At 39.1% G+C, this 21,438-nt stretch overlaps 1 protein-coding gene across 9 annotated transcripts in view; it reads left to right on the top strand.

Annotated features, from left to right (window-relative positions):
* NEO1 (neogenin 1) overlaps positions 1-21,438 on the top strand; it is a 250,853-nt gene that overhangs the window by 190,317 nt on the left and 39,098 nt on the right. For 6 of the 9 annotated variants that reach the window (XM_078079122.1, XM_078079119.1, XM_078079118.1 and 3 more), the window contains exons 9-16: positions 1,949-2,168; positions 8,059-8,213; positions 10,674-10,822; positions 11,623-11,761; positions 15,057-15,106; positions 16,008-16,155; positions 20,000-20,110; positions 21,176-21,370. In XM_078079122.1, coding sequence (XP_077935248.1) covers positions 1,949-2,168; positions 8,059-8,213; positions 10,674-10,822; positions 11,623-11,761; positions 15,057-15,106; positions 16,008-16,155; positions 20,000-20,110; positions 21,176-21,370 — 1,167 coding nt within the window. The remainder of the gene's footprint in view (positions 1-1,948; positions 2,169-8,058; positions 8,214-10,673; positions 10,823-11,622; positions 11,762-15,056; positions 15,107-16,007; positions 16,156-19,999; positions 20,111-21,175; positions 21,371-21,438) is intronic. The other 3 variants (XM_078079123.1, XM_078079125.1, XM_078079120.1) reach the window with 1 other exon arrangement.

Below are 21,438 nucleotides of genomic sequence, written 5' to 3'. Positions count from 1 at the left end.
TCTGGCGGATGTTGGATCATTATTCTGGACAGAACCAGATTTGCCATCTCTCCCTCAGTCTCTAGTCTCTTAATATTGCCGTTCTCCTTGAATGACACCACCCACCACCCATTCTCCCAAGCCAGAAACCTGGGAGTCCTCGACTCCTTTCTGACCTTCCCCCCAGCCTCCAATCCTGTCATTTCCATCCTACCTCCTGAGGTTGCTGTGTGAATAAGCTGACACAGTATATGAAAAAGAACTCTGAAAGCTGTGAAGGAGAGGTATGTTCTCTGAGGCAGCACATCTGGATAAGAATGTCAGGCCTTACAGGCCGTCAGATGTAACTTACAACGTGCACACTTGGTCAGCGGAGTGTGGACTTGTATCTGCTGAGACTGTGGCTGGGACTTCATAGTCTTACATTCTGATGGCACTCTGTGCTCTTCAAAGTACTTCCTCATAAGGAGAGGAAAAGGGAGAGTGAATGAGTTGCCCATGATGACATAGTTGATAAGTGGCACAGGAGGAGTAGAACTCCTCTGGGCGTAAACTAAAAACCAAAGTTGGTTTTAACACTACATCGTTCACCGTCTGTGACCTAGGATGAGCGGTTTAGCCCTTTTAAATGTCAGTCTCTACATATAAGACAGAAGTAAAATGACCGTAAGGATCCAGCGAGGCCATATGAAGAGCCAGAGTGCCATGTAGAGATGGTGGCTGTTGGATGACTCTTGCCCCTTCCCCACCTAAGTAGTGACTTTAGGTTCGTCTTCTCTGTACTTTCCCTTAGAGAACTTACTCTGGCATAGTTATTGACTGCCTTACTTTAGATTCTCTTGCAGTTCACAGGCCTTTCCTGGAGGTTGTTGACCTACCATTCCACTGAAAATTAGGTCCAGAATTTTCATGTTTTCCTCTCTGCCTCTCTTCCACGAATTTTCCCACTAAGGTTATGACACAACTCAGATGAACTCCTTTAGTTAAAAATTGTGAGATTTTACTTATACTTTCTGGCCCCAAGATGCAGGAGATTTTCGGTTCAATATTAGGAAAATCAGAAGTGTCCGACAACAGAATGGACTGCCTTAAGGAGTAATAAAGTCACCCATGACTACAAGTGTACAAACAGAGACTTTTGATGAGCGGAGCTTTGACTTGCCCCCGCTTCATCTATCCCATCCAGTTCCTGAGTCTGCAAGCCATGGTAATACATATTGCAGAGAGCACCGTAACAAACAGATAAGCTACCTAAGTATTGTGTTTTTATGGTTTTGACATTTTTGATTCATGTTTTTATATTGTTGTAGTTAAATGAGTTGAAAAAGATAGCAAGTGAAATATTAGTAAAGTGAGGAAGGTTGTCTAACTTGCCTGGGTATTGCCGAATTACAGAGAGCAGAGTTTATTATTAGACAAAAGTTAAAGATATGTCTCTTGAGTCTCCTGCAGAGCTGAAGACACCAGCTCTGCAGTGAGGTCATGATAGCCTGGGCCTATGTCCAGAGCAGCTAGGCTCATCCATGCTACACATGTTATTCCATATTTGATAAAGTAGCTAAAAGTACTGAGGTTTTATCATAGGTGAAACTTTTATGTGCAAACTTTGACAGATGTTGCATGCTGCTTTCAGAATTAAAGAAAATTACTTGGTCACTGCTGTGTCCTTCTGTGAGATGTTTTATTCTCAGCCGTCACCCTCCCTGTCCCTTGCCCACAACCATTATAGTGACCAGAAAGTCTGCTTGCTCTACAGTGATGTGTCTGAGTAGTGCCCATTAGTTTTCAGTAGTTAACCCTGGCCTGCATGTTAGCCTTCAGTTTAATGGCCTTTTTTATGTTCATTCATTTTATTTTATTTCCCATCGTGGTTTTGTTTATTTCTTTTTTGTTTTTTGTTTTTTCTGTTCTCTTTTTTAAAACCGTCGTGGTTTGCCCTTCATATTCCCCAATGTTTGCACATGACAAGATGTTGCCATCCCAACATTACCTCCCACTTCACTGACCAGTGCCACTACTGACCATCTAGCACCAGCCACAGCGGGACCACTGCCTTCAGCTCCTCGGGATGTCGTGGCCTCCCTGGTCTCTACCCGCTTCATCAAATTGACGTGGCGCACCCCTGCATCAGATCCTCATGGAGACAACCTTACCTACTCTGTCTTCTACACCAAAGAGGGGATTGCTAGGTAAGTGGCCGTATGTCTGGAGCCAGCTGGTTGCATCTTGGTCTATCCCAGGCCAGTCATGCTCACCCTGGCTCTTTGTTGTGCAGAATCTATACCAATTTTTGGTCCAGAAAATATCACTAATATGCATAATTCCCAATTTTAGGTCATTAAAATTTATCCCAATCAGACTGAAGTCCTGATATTCTTTCCTGCCTCTCTGGAATGACTTGGGGAGAGGGTAGATGGAGCTATTTAGGTGGAAGTATTAAAATATAACTAGGGTTCCTCTTTTTTCATAAGGTTCAGTCAGCACAGCCTATAGGACATGGCTTACTTAGAACATACAGATTCTAGAAATTAAGGTAGACTTAATTTATAGAAGTAATCTTAAATGAATATTTGCCTGCACCCATATGTGGAAGTGGGCTGCTGAGCTCCTGGGGGGTCTCCTTGATGACACAAGAGTAATTAGTAGCTAATTTTCCTAACTGCATTTTCATTGAGTTCCTCTCTATCTCCACCTCTTTCAGGAGCTCACATTGCTTCTTCACTGCTTATGGGAGGTTGTGCAGAATCCCCCGGCCACTTTACTCATAGTCCAGCTTTATTGTATCTGTCCAGCCTTCCTTTTCTCTCCTCCCAGTTTAACTCCCTTTCTCATGAAGCCAGTCTGATCCCCATTCTGTGCCACCTTTCTTCAGTGTGTTCTCTTCAGTCGCTTCCGCCTTTCCCAACTGAAGCTAAAGTCAGTTCATCTTTCGTGGCTCAGATTAAGCCCCAGGAAGCCCTCATGCAGTTTTCTCCACCTTTTTCAGCATATACAGCCTTTCTCTTATATGTGGTCGTGCCTCTAATATTGGCACTGAATTATGATAACACATGATCTCTTACTGCCATAAGTTGTTACTCTTCTGCTGTTTTATGTGTATTTGTGTTGTTTTCCCAACCTGATTATAAAACCTTTGGGAGGAACCATGCCATGTGCTATGTATTCTTAGCATTGCCAAGTAGATTTCTTCATTCATACCAAAATAAGAAAGCTAAAATACCTGTTTTGGTTAGGGCCCTCACACATGAAATAGAGCTTGTGTCTCTACCAGGGTGCTTACATCTGATACACTTTGTATTTAATAACTAGATTGTCAAGTTCCACAAGGATAGGAACCTTCATCAAAACCGCTTGATTTAACACTCTTGAGAAGTCTGTGTGACTTCATTTGAGCCATTTAGATGGAGCGACTCATAGAATAATGTTTCTGAACATTGTACCAGATGTTTTGGGAATTATAAAGATAGAGAAACATAGTTCTAGACACAAAAAGGCAAGACATTACTACCAAATGGCATCTGTGTGAAAATGTCTCCGATAATCTTTCACATCTCACTGCTAATTTTGTAGTATTTCACAAAAGGAAAAAACACTTAGTAATTCCTCAGAATAACAAACTTCTTTCCACTCTAGGTCCTTTGCCCTTGCTGTTCCTTCTACCAAGAATGCATTTCCCTCACAAACAACTGTTGGTGGCTTCGTATCTATCATCTTCAGATGATACCTCCATAAGCCTTCCATGAATACCCTCCAACTTAGCCCCCTTCGGCCCTATCACACATGGTGTTCTGGAGCCAGTTTGTTCCCAAGCCAGTTATTAAAGTTTCAGGAAATTTTGCAAACCCTATGACGACTTTGTAGTTCAAAACAGGGCATGGCACAAGTATTTACTGGGACGAGTACTACAAACCAGAGCTGGTTATTAAACATTTACCAGAATACCACTGCTATCACATCACCCTGTTTTGGGTTTTGTGGGGTTTTTTTTTTTTTTTTTTTTGCTTTTGTTTTCAGAACACTTAACACGCTGAAATCTTCTCTTTTAATAACCTGTTTCTTATGTCTGCCTTATTCAATAGAGTATTGCCGGCACCTGGAACAGGGCCTGACATATAATAGCACTAAATAATTACTTGTTAAATGAATAAATTCATTTCAATCAATGGAGAAATAATAGCTTATTCAAGAAATCATGTTGAGATAATTAACTCCATTTGGTGGAAAGAATGGAAGTTATAGCTCTGTCTTACATCATGTATAACAATAAATTATAGATGGATTAAGAGATTTTAAAGTTCATAAATGTATTAGAAGAAAATACATTTTATCATTTGAGTGTGAAAGGCCTTTAACAGAAGACAGGAAATCCAGAAGCCACAACAGGAGAGATCGACAAAGTTTATTATATAACAGCGTAAAATTCCATGTGATAAAATACCATAAACAAAATCAAACTATCAAGTGATGAGCTGGGAAAAAATTTGTACCATTTATAAAACATTGTATTGCTATCCAATCTATATAAAGAGCTCCTACAAATCATAAGTAGAAGACAAATATCCCAAGAGGCAGAAGGTACAAGTAGATGATTAGCAGAAGTTAATGGAAGGCCCATTAAAGTTAAAAAATGTTTTTGCCATTGCTCACGGCCTGGGAAATACAAAATAATACAAAAAGTGAAACTATTTTTCACTTATAAGGCTGGCAAAAATTTTAAGTTGATAATATCTAGTGTTAAACAAGTTAAAATGGTGAGAAGAAATCCGCTCTAGGCTTTTGGTGGTAGTGTAAGAATAATCCTTGGAGAAAGTGATTTGGCAGAATTTTTTTTACCGTTTTAATGCACATACCCATCAATCCATCAATTACACTTCTAGATGTTCTATAGATAACAGATATACATATGCATAGGGCACTCATAAAAATGTTTATTGTAACATTATTTGTAAGAATGAAAAAAGGAAAGTAAGTGCCCATTGATGGAGGAATGGGCACATAATTAATATATGTATATCCATATGAACTGTGATATAGGAATTTTTTAATGACGTATCTCTGTATTTTGATGTGCATGTAAATGCCCAAAGCAGTGATTCTCAGCCAGCGACAGTTTGCCTCCATCCCTCAGTGGACATTTGGCCATGTCTGGTGACATTTTTGGTTATTAAAGCTCAGATGAGAGAGGATGCTTACTGTCATCCAATGAGTAGAAGCCACAGATGCTGATAAACATCCTGCAGTGTACAGGACAACCCCTTACAACAAAGAATGATCCCACCCCAAGGCTCAGTAGTGCTAAGGTTGAGGAAACCTGACATGAAGAGGTCTGGTAAGATACAGGTCAGGATGTGCCACAGTTAGGTGTCAGGGAGGACAGGTTTCGAGGACAGAAAAACTGGGACTTTTGGATTTTTTAAAACTATATATGCTTTTGTTTTTAATGAGAATCTGTCACTTCAATTTAAAATTAAATTGTCAGGCAGGAAGACAAGGCAAGTATATATAAAGGAAGAGGAGGTGCAAGGAGGATGCAATTTAATTTGCGTGTCTGGTGTTTGATGGATGGGAAAGTAAGAAAGCTTAACTGGCCCAGAGTTCTGGTAGGAATTAGTAAGAGATTATAATAAAGTGGAAGTTTAGAGCCAAATGTCATAATGCCAGTAAGAATTTGGACATAATCAGTTAAGAAGGGACCATTTTAGACTACTGAGCAAGTGTGCACTGTGATTTTATTAAATAGTTTTTTTATGAGCACTACGTAAAGAGAAGAGAAGAAATGAAGTCAGAGAGACAAATCTACTTAATCTAGGCATGTGGTAGATATGGCCTGGACGAAGGTGAGAGTAGTGACTTGAAGTGAACAGAATAAATCTAGGGAATATTTCAAAGGAAGATTCTTGGAGACTCATGTTTTTGTCATTTCATTTGTGAATGAAGTTTATGATTTCTGAATACAAGCCATGAAGGAGTAGAAAGAACACCACGTCAGAAGACTAGATCCTGCTTGTTTTGTAAATAGAATTTATTTAACCTTTATAAGCTTAGGTTTTCTCATCTAAAAAAATGAGGGTAGTGACTTTTCATCACAGACTTATAATAAGAATTCAGTGTGAGGATGGAAGCCACCACCTGCATTTACAAATCCCACTACTTCCTGCACTTGAAAAATCAGCCACCAGATGGCACAGTGTGTCTTGGTCATGAGATAATTCTTTTGGGTGCTTGAGTTTCTTGAGATTTCAAAGGGTCCTTCCTCTGCCTTTTCAACTATGAAATGTTCGTTCTTTTTTAGTGTAAATAGTACTTTTCTGATACTAGCCACTAAATGTAAAATGCAGAGTAAGTTATTCCAGAAGTTAATAACATTTTAGAGATGGACGAAGCCTTAGGTATCTTAGTTGAGCCCAGGAATTGGCAAGCTAGGGACCCTGGGCCAAATCAGACTTGTTATTTTTATGACCCAGGAGCTAAGAATATTTTTTTGTGTTTTCAAATGGTTACATTTTAGTAGGTTATATAAGTAACTACTTAATATTTTCCATTTTGTCTCTTAGCCTGTAAATATTTACTATCTGGCTCAGAAAGAATTAGTGAGCTTGCCAAAACCAGAATTAGAGCTCTTAATGCCTAGCCCAGCACTGTCTTAATATAAAATGTACCTTTTCCTTTCTCCTTTGACTCTTAGTTACACATTCTAACCTAAGTTCCATTGCAACCTCACCCATTTATGAGAATTGCACTTTAAAACCCACCCTGGATCTTGTCCTGAAGTCAGAAGTTTTTTTCTAGACAGGCACTTGGTTCTGGGACCTCAGACCGATCTAGAGTTAAAGCTTTTGCAGTACTAGCTAATTATTCTTTCATCTTTAAGGAATCATACGTATTATTGATTTTTTTAATTGTAGTGTTTCTATAGAAGTTTGTTCTAAGTTTTTCATTCCCTTCACTCATTTCTCCTGGTTTTTTTTCCTTTCACACAGGAATGAACAAAAGATGTACATGATATTATTACTACACAAAGTTTACATAGAAAGCAAATTTCCATTCATGCATTCTGCACATATCTGTGAGGCTGCTTCCACCTATGAGCATTCTGCTAAGTTCTTCTGTAATATGGGAACATGACTGAGACACTTCAATTTAAAGTAAAATAGCGCTCCCCCCAACTATCTTTCTCAAGATAGTTCCAACTTTTTGTTTAAACTGTTAGGTACAGTGAGCAAAACTGACCTAATCTGTGCTCTCACATGGAGCTTGTAGTTGGGTGAAGTGTAAAATCCCATACTTTCTTTTAGACAGTGATCATTTGTGATCAGAGCAACTGTCAGAAACTTCAGAGTGTAAGAAATCAGCTGAAACCTCCTTTTAAATCTTGTGATTTAGAGGGTTAGCTCAAGAGAAAATACCTGTCGATATCTCAGGTATGTGAGCAATAGCTTTTGGTGCTATAGTTACCCTGCTCTGGTGGACCTGACATTATATATGGACAGGCACTCTATGAAGATGATGTGGGTTCTGTTGGTTTGTTTTAAATTAAAATAAGGTAGTTTTAAAAACTATAGGAAACTACTGAAAAACACTTAAATCTCTGAAATGTAAATGTTCACATACAATCAGGCAAATCTGCATAAGGTCATGTAGAACTAAACAAATTTTAATCTGTGATTTCAGGGAAAATTACCAATATCTTAAAGTAAGAATTTTAATGCAACCCGATTATGTAATTTCAAGTAATTTTGTCCACAGAGTGGTTTTGGACCTTTTTATTACTCTGTCAGGATAGATACAGACCTCTCCTTACATGATCGACAATCCTTTAAGGCTAGCTATTTGTCTAAAACAAATGAATTCTTCCACAATATTTGTTGAAAACTCTTGTGTAATATAAACTGGTTTTTATTATAGTATGTTCAGTAGACTGAGTATAATTATGGACAACCCTCAGTTTGTTTCCCGGAGTCAAGAGTTAAGATTTTGATATGGTATTTATCTATAGGAATTGCAATGAAAATGAAACTGCACATTCTAGAAGTATTCCTAATCAATGCTGTTTCTTTCCACACCCCTCTTTGCCCAAAGGGAACGTGTTGAGAATACCAGTCGCCCAGGAGAAATGCAGGTAACCATTCAAAACCTAATGCCAGCGACTGTGTACATCTTTAGAGTTATGGCTCAAAATAAACATGGCTCTGGAGAGAGTTCAGCTCCACTCCGAGTAGAAACACAGCCTGAGGGTAAGTCTTCCACCTGTCTGTCAGCCCTACCTGTATGTAGGCCATAGGAAGGTCTGCCTTCCATGTGGCCTCGTGTACCATAACAGTGCAGAAGGTACCCGTTCCTTGCCATCAAGGACCTTATGAATTAGGGGAGATCAAAGTAATTCACATCAAACAGTGGCAAACAGTGTAAGGCAATAGGACTCTGCTGATACACACTCAGATTTTATTGATTCTTTAAGACCTGGCTCAGATGCCTTGTAGACTCTTTCCCTGTGATCCCACCTATATGATATTGTACCTCTGTAATTCTAAGGAAAGTAGGCAGTACAATCATTTCTTCAAGGAGTTTGATTAGAAGAAAGAGACTAATGTAGATGGAACCTGATTCTCTTGAGGGTATTTTAGGGATGGAAAGTGGCTATAACAAGTTTTGGCAAAAGACAAATTAATGGAAAGAGATTTGTACTTCATCTGAAGGTATTCAGCCTATGGCAGGAGAGGTGCAAGTGTTGAAGCCAGCCCTCAGAAAATATTTTACATACTTAGCTGAACAAACCAACTTAAAATTTTTTCCATTTATTATGCCACTGTGCAGGTGAAATGAAAGAATTTCTTAGTGCCTTTTTAGGATCATATTTGTTTATGTGTATCCAATGAATATATTGAAAGTTATTTCAAGGGAATCGGGGGATTGTTTTGTTTTCCTTCCCCTTTAATAACTTAGAGGAAAGTTTCCTGTAGCAGCAGAAGTGTGACAAATCCCACTTGTCAGGCTGCACAAAAAAATGCTCTTAACATTAAGTGAATAACCATGATTCATGACTAAATAAAGCAAACAACTGTCAGAATAACCACATTCAGGTTTCTCTACTTGGGTAGCAAAACTGTCAAGCTGTGGTGCTGTTATTTAAGAAAGCTTGTTTGTTTTACATTTTGCTACGTTTTTTTTTCCTGTTCCTTAAATCTAATGGATTCTGTTAGAGAAACACTGGCACCAGAGAAATTGTTTTTAAATATAGAATGTCTACCAAAGTGTAGGCATAGGCAACCTCTGGAATTTGTGTATAAATTGGTGGTGGAACTTGTCACAAGTTCATCAGTTAGATGAAAAGAATGTAGTAAAGAGGTACGGGAGCTGTTGTAGGAGTTAGAGCTGGACTGTCTTCCAGTCACATACATCCCATGGAGGGCGTCGTAGTAATCTTCTGACTGGTCTGCTTGAGTCCGCGTGTTAGAATCAGAACGTGTGCAGCTCCTGGCTCCACCACTCACTGACTTTCCGTCCTGTGGGAGCAGTTCTTAGCCTCTCAACCTCATCTGTAAATAGGGGTGATAATAGTGTCCCTCTCATGTGGGTTAGTGCAAAGATTAAATGAGACATAATTTAAATACATGTAAAGCATTTTAAGCGGGACTGATTGTAAGCATTCAATAAATGGTAGCTATTTTAAAAATCATTATTCTTTAGTCTTATTCGCTTACTGTTTTTCTTCCATGCATACATTTATGTGTCCTTTCTAAACACAGATCTGATCATACCATGTCATGTTCCTGCTCATAATTTTTCAGTAATTACCGAACACCTACAAGAGATGAGGCAGACTCCACAGCAGCACATTAGAAGCTCTTCACTATCCGGCTGTGTCCTCCTTCTCAGCATTCTCCTTCCCACGTTCATTCAGTATTCACCCTGAACCACATTATACCGTCTTCTCACATGTCCTCCCCATTGACTGGAATAATTTTTCCCTTGGTATCTGAGGAAGCTGTTCCTTCTGGCTCCCCAGAAATCTTCCCAGTCCTTCCCTTGCCTACGCACCCCCTTTCAAAGCAGAGTTGTGTATTCTCTTTCTGTTTTCGTTACAGTCATTATGAAATCTGTAGGCACTTGTGACTTTTGCAACTATTTATATGTCTGAGTTCCCTCTATACTGGGAATTCTTTGTGGGCTGGGACTCTATCCATCACCACATCCCCAGTGCCTGGCAAAAGAAGGCTCGCTCTTTTTTTAAAGTTTTTTACTTTAATTCCAGTATAACTAACATACAGTATTATATCAGTTTCAGGTGTACATTAGAGCAATTCAACAATTCTGTACATTACTCAGTGCTCATCAGGATACGTGTCCTCTTTAATCCCCTGAAGACTCTCTTTTTGTGATGGCTGCTTTTATGTGCTGCAGTCCTGCTGAAAAACTAGGATTTTATAAACCACAAAAAAAATTCCGCAATGTTTATTTTTTCCTTTGAATACATTTGAGATACTTCACAGATAATTTTTGGTTGTAATTTGAGTCTAAAAAGGGAAATGCATTTAATCATATACTATCCTAAAACCACTTCAATCAAATCAGTTGTTTTCTCAGTTTTTATTGTTTTTAAAAACATGGCCATTATGACGTTATTGCTGAGAATGGTGATTGAGGAGTGCAGTAAATTTCATTCATATCTTGCTGTCTCAAAATTTTCTTTCTAGTTCAGCTCCCTGGCCCAGCACCTAACATCCGAGCATATGCAGCTTCACCTACTTCCATCACTGTCACCTGGGAAACACCATTGTCTGGCAATGGGGAAATTCAGAATTACAAATTGTACTACATGGAAAAAGGGACTGATAAAGAACAGGTAAAAGATGAAGCCTTTTTTGGTAAGATTTATTTACCTTAGAGAGAGAGAAAGAATGAGCGGGAGGAGCAGAGGAAGAAGGAGAGAGAGAATCTTAAGCAGGCTCCATACCCAGCGTGGATCCTGACACGGGCCTCCATCCCAGGACCCTGAGATCACGACCTGAGCCAAAACCAAGAGTCAGATGCTTAACCGACTGTGCCACCTAGGCGCCCCAAAGCCATTTTTCAATTGATTGATTGAAATAGTAGAGTTGAAATATAGTTCCAAAACTCAATACTTGCTTGTCTAGAAATCTCAGAATAAAAAAGTTGTATATAGGAAATGAAAAGTCAGCAGACTCCTTTCTTTTTTTTTTTTTTTAAAGATTTTATTTATTTATTTGACAGAGAGAGACACAGCGAGAGAGGGAACACAAGCAGGGGGAGTGGGAGAGGGAGAAGCAGGCTCCCCGCAGAGCAGGGAGCCTGATGTGGGACTCGATCCCAGGACCCTGGGATCATGACCTGAGCTGAAGGCAGTCGCTTAACCGACTGAGCCACCCAGGTGCCCGACTTCTTTCTTTGTACCAAGTTATATTCTGTAGTTTTTATCAGGAGGGGTCACTAAACATCAAGCAATATTTCTCTGTAAATTGCCAGTGTTTCTGATCAATCTGCTTTGATTGTTAAGTAGTATTTCATAAAAGGGATAAAAATCTGCATTGTATCACATGCAAAATTTGTATAGTTAATTCTTTATTTTGCAGCATTTCTTTTGGCTTGAGTTGTATACGTGTAAATTGTTTTATTTTATTCAAGGATGTTGATGTTTCAAGTCACTCCCATACCATTAATGGGTTGAAAAAATACACAGAGTATAGTTTCCGAGTGGTGGCTTACAACAAACATGGTCCTGGAGTCTCCACACAAGATGTTGCTGTTCGAACGTTGTCAGATGGTGAGTCTTTCTTCCTTTGGAACACACATGCTTGGGGGCCCTGGTAAGGTCATGGGCTTTGATATCAAGAAGATTCAGTTCAAATCCCAGTTCTACCCCTTTTCTGGACTTGAGTTCCTTAACATGTCTGAGCATGCTTCTTTATGCATAAAATGTAGATAATACCAATTTCATTGGGTTTAAAAGATTCACTGAGAGAGGGTAGAACTTGCAGTGCCTAGTACTGAATAGTTTCTCTTGTTTTTATTTTTAGGAGGGGCTTTTGTATAAATAAATGTTGCTTGTTCATAACACAAACCATTCCAGGGCTGATGGAAGGCTGGCTTTGTTCCACTTAGCAATCATATTTGTACACCAAATAGCTCTTATTAATTCCTCAGTATTTTGTGACAGTTTCATTTCTTACCTGTGACTGAATTTCTAAGCTAAGTTATATTCATGTAACCATCACCTAGAGCAATATTTTTCTAACTATAGCTTGCCAAGGGGATTGAGTAGGTCAAGACCAGCATTTTTAATTTTAATTTTTTTTTACTATTTTTTAAATTTAAATTAAATTAATTAACATATAGTATATAATTAGTTTCAGAGGTAGAGTTCAGTGATTCATCAGTCTTATATATCACCTAGTGCTCATTACATCATGTGCCCTCCCTAATGCCCATCACTTAGTTACTCCATCCCCCTGCCTCCCTACCCTCCAGCAACCCTCAGTTTGTTTCCTGTGGTAAGAGTCTCTTATGGTTTGTCTCCCTCTCTGATTTCATCTTGTTTTACTTTCCCTCCCTTCCCCTATGCTCCTCTGTTTGTTTCTTAAATTCCACATATGAGTGAAATCATATGATAATTGTCTTTCTCTGGTTGACTTATTTCACTTCACATAATACCCTCTAGTTCCATCCATGTCATTGCAAATGGCAAGATTTCATTTTATTGATGGCTGAGTAATAGTCCATTGTGTGTGTGTGTATATATATATATATATACACATATATATATCACGTCTTTATGTATATATCACATCTTTATATATATAATATATATATCTTTATATATATATATCACATCTTCTTTATATGTATATGTATGTATGTATGTATCACATCTTCTTTATGCATTCATCTGTCGATAGACATCTTTCCAGAGTTTGGCTATTGTGGACATTGCTGCTATAAACATTGGGGTGCAGGTGCCCCTTCGGATCCCTACATTTGTATCTTTAAGACCAGCATGTTTTAAAAAATATTATTATTAGAACAGAAAATAACTGTGTTTATTGCAGTTAATAAGTATATATATATTGTTTCCTAAAAGTCATAATATTTTTCAAGAATTTAGGCCTGTTTGTTTGTAGAATTTTCCTCAGTTTGGGTATGTCTAACAGGGAAATTCTATAAAAAAATAAATAAACTGGCCTGACTTCTTAAAAAATATTAGTCTCATGAAAGAAAACCAGTTGGGGGGCAATAAAAAGAGTAAAAGGACTATTCAGAGAAAAAATGGGGGATTATCATTCTAGAATCTAGGTTAAAGAAAAAGACACATGAAATAATATAAAACTTGTATTATCTTTGGCTTCTAGATCTGGGAGTAAAATAGTTATCAAGGACAGTATTAATGTTTGGTAGATGTACTATTATGCAATTTTAAATATTAGATATGTTATTAGTTATGGTACATAATTTTAAAAAATTTTTTTGACATTTTAAAACATTAGCTGAAACACATAGCTCAGTCAGGTTCACTGCCCTGAACCTCCTTTGTAGTTTTTTCATCTGTAAAATGGGTTAGACTGTGGACTCTGAGAAACAAACTGGGGGTTCTAGAGGGGAGGGGTGTGGGGGGATGGGTTAGCCTGGTGATGAGTATTAAAGAGGGCACGTATTGAATGGAGCACTGGGTGTTATATGCAAACAATGGATCGTGGAACACTACATCAAAAACTAATGATGTAATGTATGGTGATTAACATAACATAATAAAATTTTTAAAAATCTATTATGAAGTTGTTTTACAAACATTTAAAATAAATAAATAAAATAAAATGGGAATAGTTATAGAAACTCCTTTGTGGAATTGTTGTAAGGATTAAGTACCTGCCATGTAGGAGCATGCAGCAAATCTTAGCTATGATGATGAAGAAGATGAAGACACCAGCAGCAGCCTTTGTCGGCTGCCTCTGCAGCTAAGTCACAGGTTCTTAACAAGGAGATGATTGGAACCATTCATAGACTTTTTTTTTCAAAACACAGTTGCATAAGTCCTACTCCACAACTTCCGTTCCTGAATCTCTGGGCTGAAGCCTGATGTTCTTTTTTAGCACAAGATAGAACATTGAGCAAGACATAGTCTCTGTCCTGCAGAAGCATATAGTGCAGTGGGCACTTAGTCATATATCTGGTCACCAAATGTCAGAGAAAGGGAGAGAAAAGTTTCCATGGATGGACTAGGAGAAAAGAGTTAAAGTCAGCATTTTGTGAGTAGAGAAGAAATTAATCAGGTTTACTTAAATTCTTTTTGCTTGCTATAGTTACTACAAAGAGGGATGCTGGAAGGTGTGTGGATCATAAAATTTGAGATAGCTCTGTCTTGTGTTCTCGTATGTGAGAAACTAAAGTTATGCAGCTATTTGTTTAACCAAAATAGTCCCAAACTTCTCATACTGAAATGAGTGTTCCCTGCTATAAAAGTTGCCTTGGGAAGCCAGGTGGTCCCTTTACCGAAGCTGTCATTGTAAATATCTCTTTATTCTACTTGGGAATTGTGTTCCAAACCAGTTTAGGAACCCCACAGGAATGCAGAGCTCACTGATTTATGTACCTCGTATTTTGGATTCATAATAGCATTACCTAGTACATATACTTGCCATATTCGTTAGATTTGTTTCCAGAAAATTTGTGGCTCTTCCCCAAGACAAAGATATGCCATCAACAAGAATATTCAAAAGAATATGTTGAAGGTTCAGAATGTAGCTGGGGTCTAGAAAAGTTTAGAGTCACTGTCATATCCTTGAAATAAGTATCTGACTTCCCAAAGGTGCAACCTGACTTGGGTATGGATGCCTTTATAAGAATGTGTCTCATTTTTTTAAGTGAATCAACTGTGGCCACACCTTATCCACGTACTGCTATCAACATGAGGGCTTTGGCAGCTAGGTTTAGACCTTTCAGTTGCATAATTAGTGCTTGAGATGCGCATTTGTGTAAAGTCTGGCCAGGAATATCACATGATGCAGTGATATGTGGGTGATTGAAAAAATTTTCTTTTTTCTTCTTTTTTTTTTTTGCCTGTCCAGTTCCCAGTGCTGCTCCTCAGAATCTGTCCTTAGAAGTAAGAAATTCAAAGGTAAACTTTATATTGCTATTCATTTTTACTGGCATACTACTAAGTCTCAGAAGGACTTATAGAGAGGGAGATTCTATATCAAAAGAATCGTACTCAAGCAGAGAAATGAGGTGTCATAGATATTACACCTTCCAATAAAGCTGGACTTAGAAACCGACTCCGTGTTTTCTGTTTAACTTTACTGCCTTTCTCTGATGCCAAGATTAAGTTAGTCTTTCTGCAGATACATTGTAGTTTGCAAATCCTGACATTATAGATCTTAACAGTTCAGAACATTGGTGATGAGGTGGAAAGAGGTAAGTTGTTTATGATACCATGGCCCCTTAGTACTGTGAAGTGAAGGTAGACATCCGTCAGAACGGTGCATAGGCTCAGACTCCCTCCTGGCCACGTCCACTGTACACTGAAGGCCATGTGTGCCTCTCCAAGGCCCAAAGCCGCTTCTGGGCTACATTGACAATTGAGACACTCAGTCCTTTCAAAAAGCACCATGGGAATCCTTGTCCTTTAATTAAAAACCAGCTATTAATTAATGATTCCCTTCTTGGAGAGTTTTAGGCAGAATTGTCTAATTTCAGCCGTTCCACAATGGAGATAGCAGAGAACCTTACACCTAACCATAGTTTACTTCATAATCTATGTGCCTCTGACCTTATATTTTCCTTCTGAAAGCTTTTCTGAGACTTTTGCCTAAATGTCTAAATACCCAGGAGGATAAGGTCCCAGAGCATACTGCCTGCAAATATAATCTTCCCAAAAAATAATTTTGAGTGATCCCTAAGTAAAACTCTGTCTTTGCACCCTGCTGCCTTATGTCAGTGAATTCAGGATAGTAATTTATAAAACAGGACCAAGCTTTTTGATATATTCAGTCTTTTCCCTATAATCTTGTCTTTCCCAGAGTATTGTGATTCACTGGCAGCCACCTCCTCCAGCCACACAAAATGGTCAGATTACTGGCTACAAGATTCGTTACCGAAAGGCCTCCCGAAAGAGTGATGTCACTGAGATCTTGGTAACTGGGACACAGTTGTCTCATCTGATTGAAGGTAAGCTGCCTTGCATGTGGGTGAAAGGTAGGAGATGGCGTCTTTCTCAGGCATTGAGATATGCTAGTCTAATGACTACTCTGAGTGGTTGACTTAAAGTGAAAACAGTTCAAAAGAATTCGTAACAGTTCAGTCTACTTCTGACTTCATAAAAGTTAATGGAACACAATCTTATAGGTTCTGTCATCTCTGAGTGTTGAGTTTTATTTCTTTACTTGTGGTTTTCTGTATTCTCCACATTTTCTTTTTTGCATGTATATACAAGAGATCTTCCTCAACTTACGATGGGTTATGTCCCAATAAACCCATCAAAATTTGAAAATACCCTAACTCAGAAATACACTTAACACACCTAACCTGCCAAAATCATAGCTTAGCCTAGCCTACCTTAAATGTGTTCAGAACACTTACATCAGCCTACAGCTGGACAAAACCATTTAACTTTACAAAGCCTATTTTATAACAAATTATTAGATACCTCATGTACTTTATTGAATACTGTACTGAGATTGAAAAACAGAATGTAAGTGTATAAGGAGTTTACCCTCGTGACCCCAAGGCTGACTGGGAGCTGCTCCTGCCCCTCCCAACATCACAAGAGAGGATTGTGCCTCCTATCTCTAGCCTGGGAAAAGATCACAATTCAGAATTTGAAGTACAGGCTCTACTGCATGCGTATTGCTTTTGCATCGCTGTAGAGTCAAAAAATATTCAGTTGAACCACCCTAAGTCTGTACTGGTTTTTTGCAATCTCAAAACAAGGCAAAACAAAGCTATATAGGCCAAATATCTACTGTAAAGGTCTACAGAGGTCTACAAAATGATTTTTATAACACTGACACCACTCGTGTATGTGGCCTGAAACATTTGTGAATAGCTATAGTAGTGCAGTAATCTTTCTTGCTACTACTTGCTACATGATAAAGTTTTAGAGAATTCTGTCTGGGATAGCTCCTTTTGTGTAGTTTTCCCTTTATGTGCAGCAGACCAAGTGGCATATTAGGTAACAATGGGCCCTGCTCCATCTCTAATATGGGCTTCCTCTATAGATGACAGAATAGCCCCTTCTTTCTTCCCCCAGTAGGGAGAGTAGACTTGGCTCTGCAAGGGCCAGTTGGCTTTGCAGGAGAAGCATGGGAAGAAGATGAAGTGCTTTTTGCTCTTTGGATATTGGGACTGTGCTTATGAAGAATAAAGATAGATGCCCCTAAGAAACCATTTTGGGGGTTCCTAGCAGAGCTGGTAGAAGAAAACTGCAAGAATTGGAGATATTGACATCCTTATCTAAGCCCTGAGAATGAATTTCATCACCCTTGGGGAGCTCTCAGCTTCCCTTACATTGCTCCCTCCTTGGTAGAGAAGCTTGACATCAGCCACTTTCCTATGCCTCCAGGGGTCAAGTTCTTGATAGAACCAAGATCTGGGGTCAAAAAGTGTAGTGCGATGAGTTTCTAAGAATTAGGTGAGTCACTGACAGTGAAAACTTGTACTCTGGTAATCCAGCAAGGTTTTCACCTTACTCTTCACCTCAAAGATGGGATTGACTTCTTTCAAAATAGGTGAACGTTTGTCTCCAAGGGTAGCTTTCAGTCTTTGAGTTTCTTCACATGAACCCCACAGCTCTAAGCTGCGGCGAGTACACATGGTTGCAGTGGTGTTGCTGAGACAGCTCACTAAAGGAGCGTTAAAGTACAATTGGTCTCGTGTGTTCTTAAAAACCAGTTGCCGTGAGAGACTCTGGACTCCGGGAAACAAACTGAGGGTTACAGAAGGGAGACCGGTGGGGGATGGGGTAGCTGGGTGATGGGTATTAAGGAGGGCACGTGATGTGATGAGCACTGGGTGTTATACACAACTAATGAATCGTTGAACACTACATCAAAAACTAATGATGTACTATATGTTGGCTAATTGAAAATTAAAAAAAAAAAAAGTTGCTGATTTGACTCCAAATACAGGTAACATTTCCCGTGCATAACAGTACCTGTGTACCAGCTACTGTTCTTGTTGCTAATAATGTAAAAACAGAGTATAGTCCTGGACCATGAGGAGGCTGTTCATTTTCTCAATGAAACGTTTGATGTGTAAGCAAAATAATCATCTTCATGGTAAAAATAGATTTTTCTTTATGGAGAAAATCATTGCATTTTAAAATCATATTTAGATTCATTTGTTTAACAGACTTTATTGAACTTGTACTAGTGTGTGCTGGTACTAGGTATATAATGGTGAGCACAAATGGACATCTTTGCTCTCTTGAAGCATTAACCTGAAGCTTGATAAGCATCAGAGAGCAATATGGATTACCAGGATCCTGTCCTGAACCACAAATTACGTGACTCTGTTTTAGCCAGAAGTAATTGTTGTTTCTTCATTCTGTACCACTCATGGCACTTAACACATTCTGCCATATCTTTATAATATGAATTGTGGGCCCTAGTTGAGTCTATGAACTCTGTAGGTAACCTGGGAGGAAAGGAACTCTTAGCCTTTTTACACATGCGTCTCTTGCTCACATGTGTGTGCACACACTCCCCCCCACCCCCACCTCTTGCTTGCTGTCTTACACTCTTAACTCTCCCCAGAGGGGAGGGAATGATAATTTGATTGGTTGAATTCTTTCAGGACCTCAGTTGAGCCATGTTTGCCAGTAGTCCATATTATTTGTCTGTTAACAGTACAAACACATGCACAGCCTTCTCTGGCACTTTCTGCTTCAGTGTGTGCAGGGAGGTGACAGGTAAACTGACTTGGGCCCAGCCATGTGGCTTCTCCTTCTGCCTTGCTTGTTGCTTTCTTGTGGGCAGACAGCTTCAGGATGGGCCTGCTGGGAACCATACCTCCCATCTCTTCTCTCACCACGTGACAGGATTCATTCACTGAGCCATCCTGCATCCTGGCCACGTTCTCTCTCTCTCTGTGGTTCTCTCCTTAGACCTTCTGTACAATGCTGCTGGCCAGAGATCCCAATATGTCAATATGGGGAGGTAGGATCATTTCTCATAACCTTGTAAGATGTAATGCAATATTTAGTATGTAAGTGCTCTAAAGATGTATACACGTGAAGTGTACACTGAAAAATAGTTAAGATGGTAAATTTTGTTATGTGTTTTAACATAAAAAAAAAGAAAAAAATGGATGCATGAATTATCTGAATAGCTGACCATATTATTGGCTGTTGCTCTACTTTGTAGGGTAGACTTTTACTTGTGGATTTTTGTTGTCTTCAGTACATTGGTAAATTTATTACTCATAGTCATTATGAAAAATTGCATGAAAGAAAGGCTTTATTCCTCTTATTGTATATACTTATGGGTAGGTAGGCTGTTGTGAAATAGATTTGTAGGCCTACTCTTGTCACGGGGTGGCTCAGAGAACAGAGGTGAGGTAACCCAGCAGGAATTACATCTTTTAATTCCTTTCCGTCTTGGGTGTCTTCTGAGACCAACTGACTTTGTTCCATTGTCATGACTCTTTCATTATCCTTGACCTCTTTTTCACCTTAGCTTCCTTAGTAACAAAATGAAGGGATTACATTAAATGATCTCTGAGGGGCCTTCAAGCTCTTAAAAAAAAAAGGATCTGTAATCTCCTGGGAACTCTGGTCACTGGTTTTCCTCTCGAATGTGTGGGCTTCAGCCTCTGCTGGAGATGTGGGAGCTCGGCTGTGCTGTGGAGATGTATTGCGTGTGCTCTCTAACTTTAACCGAAACTTCCATCAAGATGGTAGCTGTGTACTGATTTGGAGGGTGAGATACTCAATGAGAAGTTGTTAATCTTTTGTTTTCCAGACTCTTATTTCAGCTTGTATTTTTTTTTTTTTTTTTTGTCGTTTGGGTCTCAGGTCTTGATCGGGGGACTGAGTATAATTTCCGAGTGGCTGCTCTAACAGTCAACGGCACAGGCCCGGCTACTGACTGGCTGTCTGCTGAAACTTTTGAAAGTGACTTAGATGGTAAGAACAACAGTCTACAGGATTGGGAGAAGCTAGGTACTGACTGACTGTAGGCAAATTAGTTAAACTGGAAACCCACAGATTTGGGGGCATATATGGCTTAAGTCTGTGAACTTTACCGTATCACACTCCTGTCATTACTGTAATGCAGCCAGTCTCCTGGAATGCTGCCCCTGCCCCCGCCCCACCCCCACCCCAGTGGCTTTTACAACCTGTCCCTTCCAGCAGGACCAGAACAAATAAGTCTAGTTTTTTATCAAGGCCACTGAATAGATGAATGATCTGAAATTTAACACTGAGCCACATCAATCCGCCTTTTTCAGCTACGGTTTTCCTTTTCCCTTAGTCCTGGACACCTTGCCCTTTCCCTACCTCTTTATTCAGTGAGCACCTTTATGTAGGTGTGTATATGCCTTTATGAGACACAGGTGCTGCACTTGGGAGACCAAACACCTGGGTCCTTATTCTCATTCTTGGTTTGCTAATTTTTAAATTTAGATAGCAAGTTATACCTTGAAGTAACAGATTTGAAAGATATACTATAAATTACTACCTGATTTAAGCCTCTTAGTCTCCCACCATTTAAATCAATATGTGGTTCTAAAGTTTCCCTTTTTCTGACTTATATTACTTAGGGGAGTAAATAATTGATACAATCGCTGTAATGTGATACTTGAACATCTGTTGACAACAGGCTTCTAATTAGTTGGTGTTATGCCTTTCTCATTCCACCTAGTTGAGTCTGGGACTCAGGTGTGGGACCAAGAGGAATGAATAACTATTGAAAGGCAGTTTGTTTCTCTCCATTGGGTAGAGGTTCTTAGATCTCCTTGTCTTCCCTTCCAAATTAATACTGCATTGTCTTGTATTTCAGGCTGTTTGGGTTTTGCTTTCTTCTTAGAATATAGTAAAACCATGAGCCATACTTCACTATACATAGATTCTCTGTGAATTCTTGGGCATAATGGAAAAATCTTAGCCCCAAATAATTTGGCAGGAGGCTAAACACCATGCCCCAAGGATGGTAAATATTCTAAAGTCTTGCTTTTCTACTTTCTTTCCCAGAAACTCGTGTTCCTGAAGTGCCTAGTTCTCTTCATGTCCGGCCACTGGTTACTAGTATTGTAGTAAGCTGGACTCCTCCAGAGAATCAGAACATTGTGGTCAGAGGTTATGCCATTGGTTATGGCATTGGCAGCCCTCATGCCCAGACCATCAAAGTGGACTATAAACAGCGCTATTACACCATCGAAAATCTGGGTATGTATGCTAAGTAGAAGAAGTAATTGCATATGGGATTTCTTTCTTTTGACATTTGATTGTATGAT

Source organism: Halichoerus grypus, chromosome 8 (genome assembly GCF_964656455.1).
Source record: "Halichoerus grypus chromosome 8, mHalGry1.hap1.1, whole genome shotgun sequence".
NCBI classification, from domain to species: domain Eukaryota; kingdom Metazoa; phylum Chordata; class Mammalia; order Carnivora; family Phocidae; genus Halichoerus; species Halichoerus grypus.
This window is presented reverse-complemented; position numbering and strand designations above follow the sequence as displayed.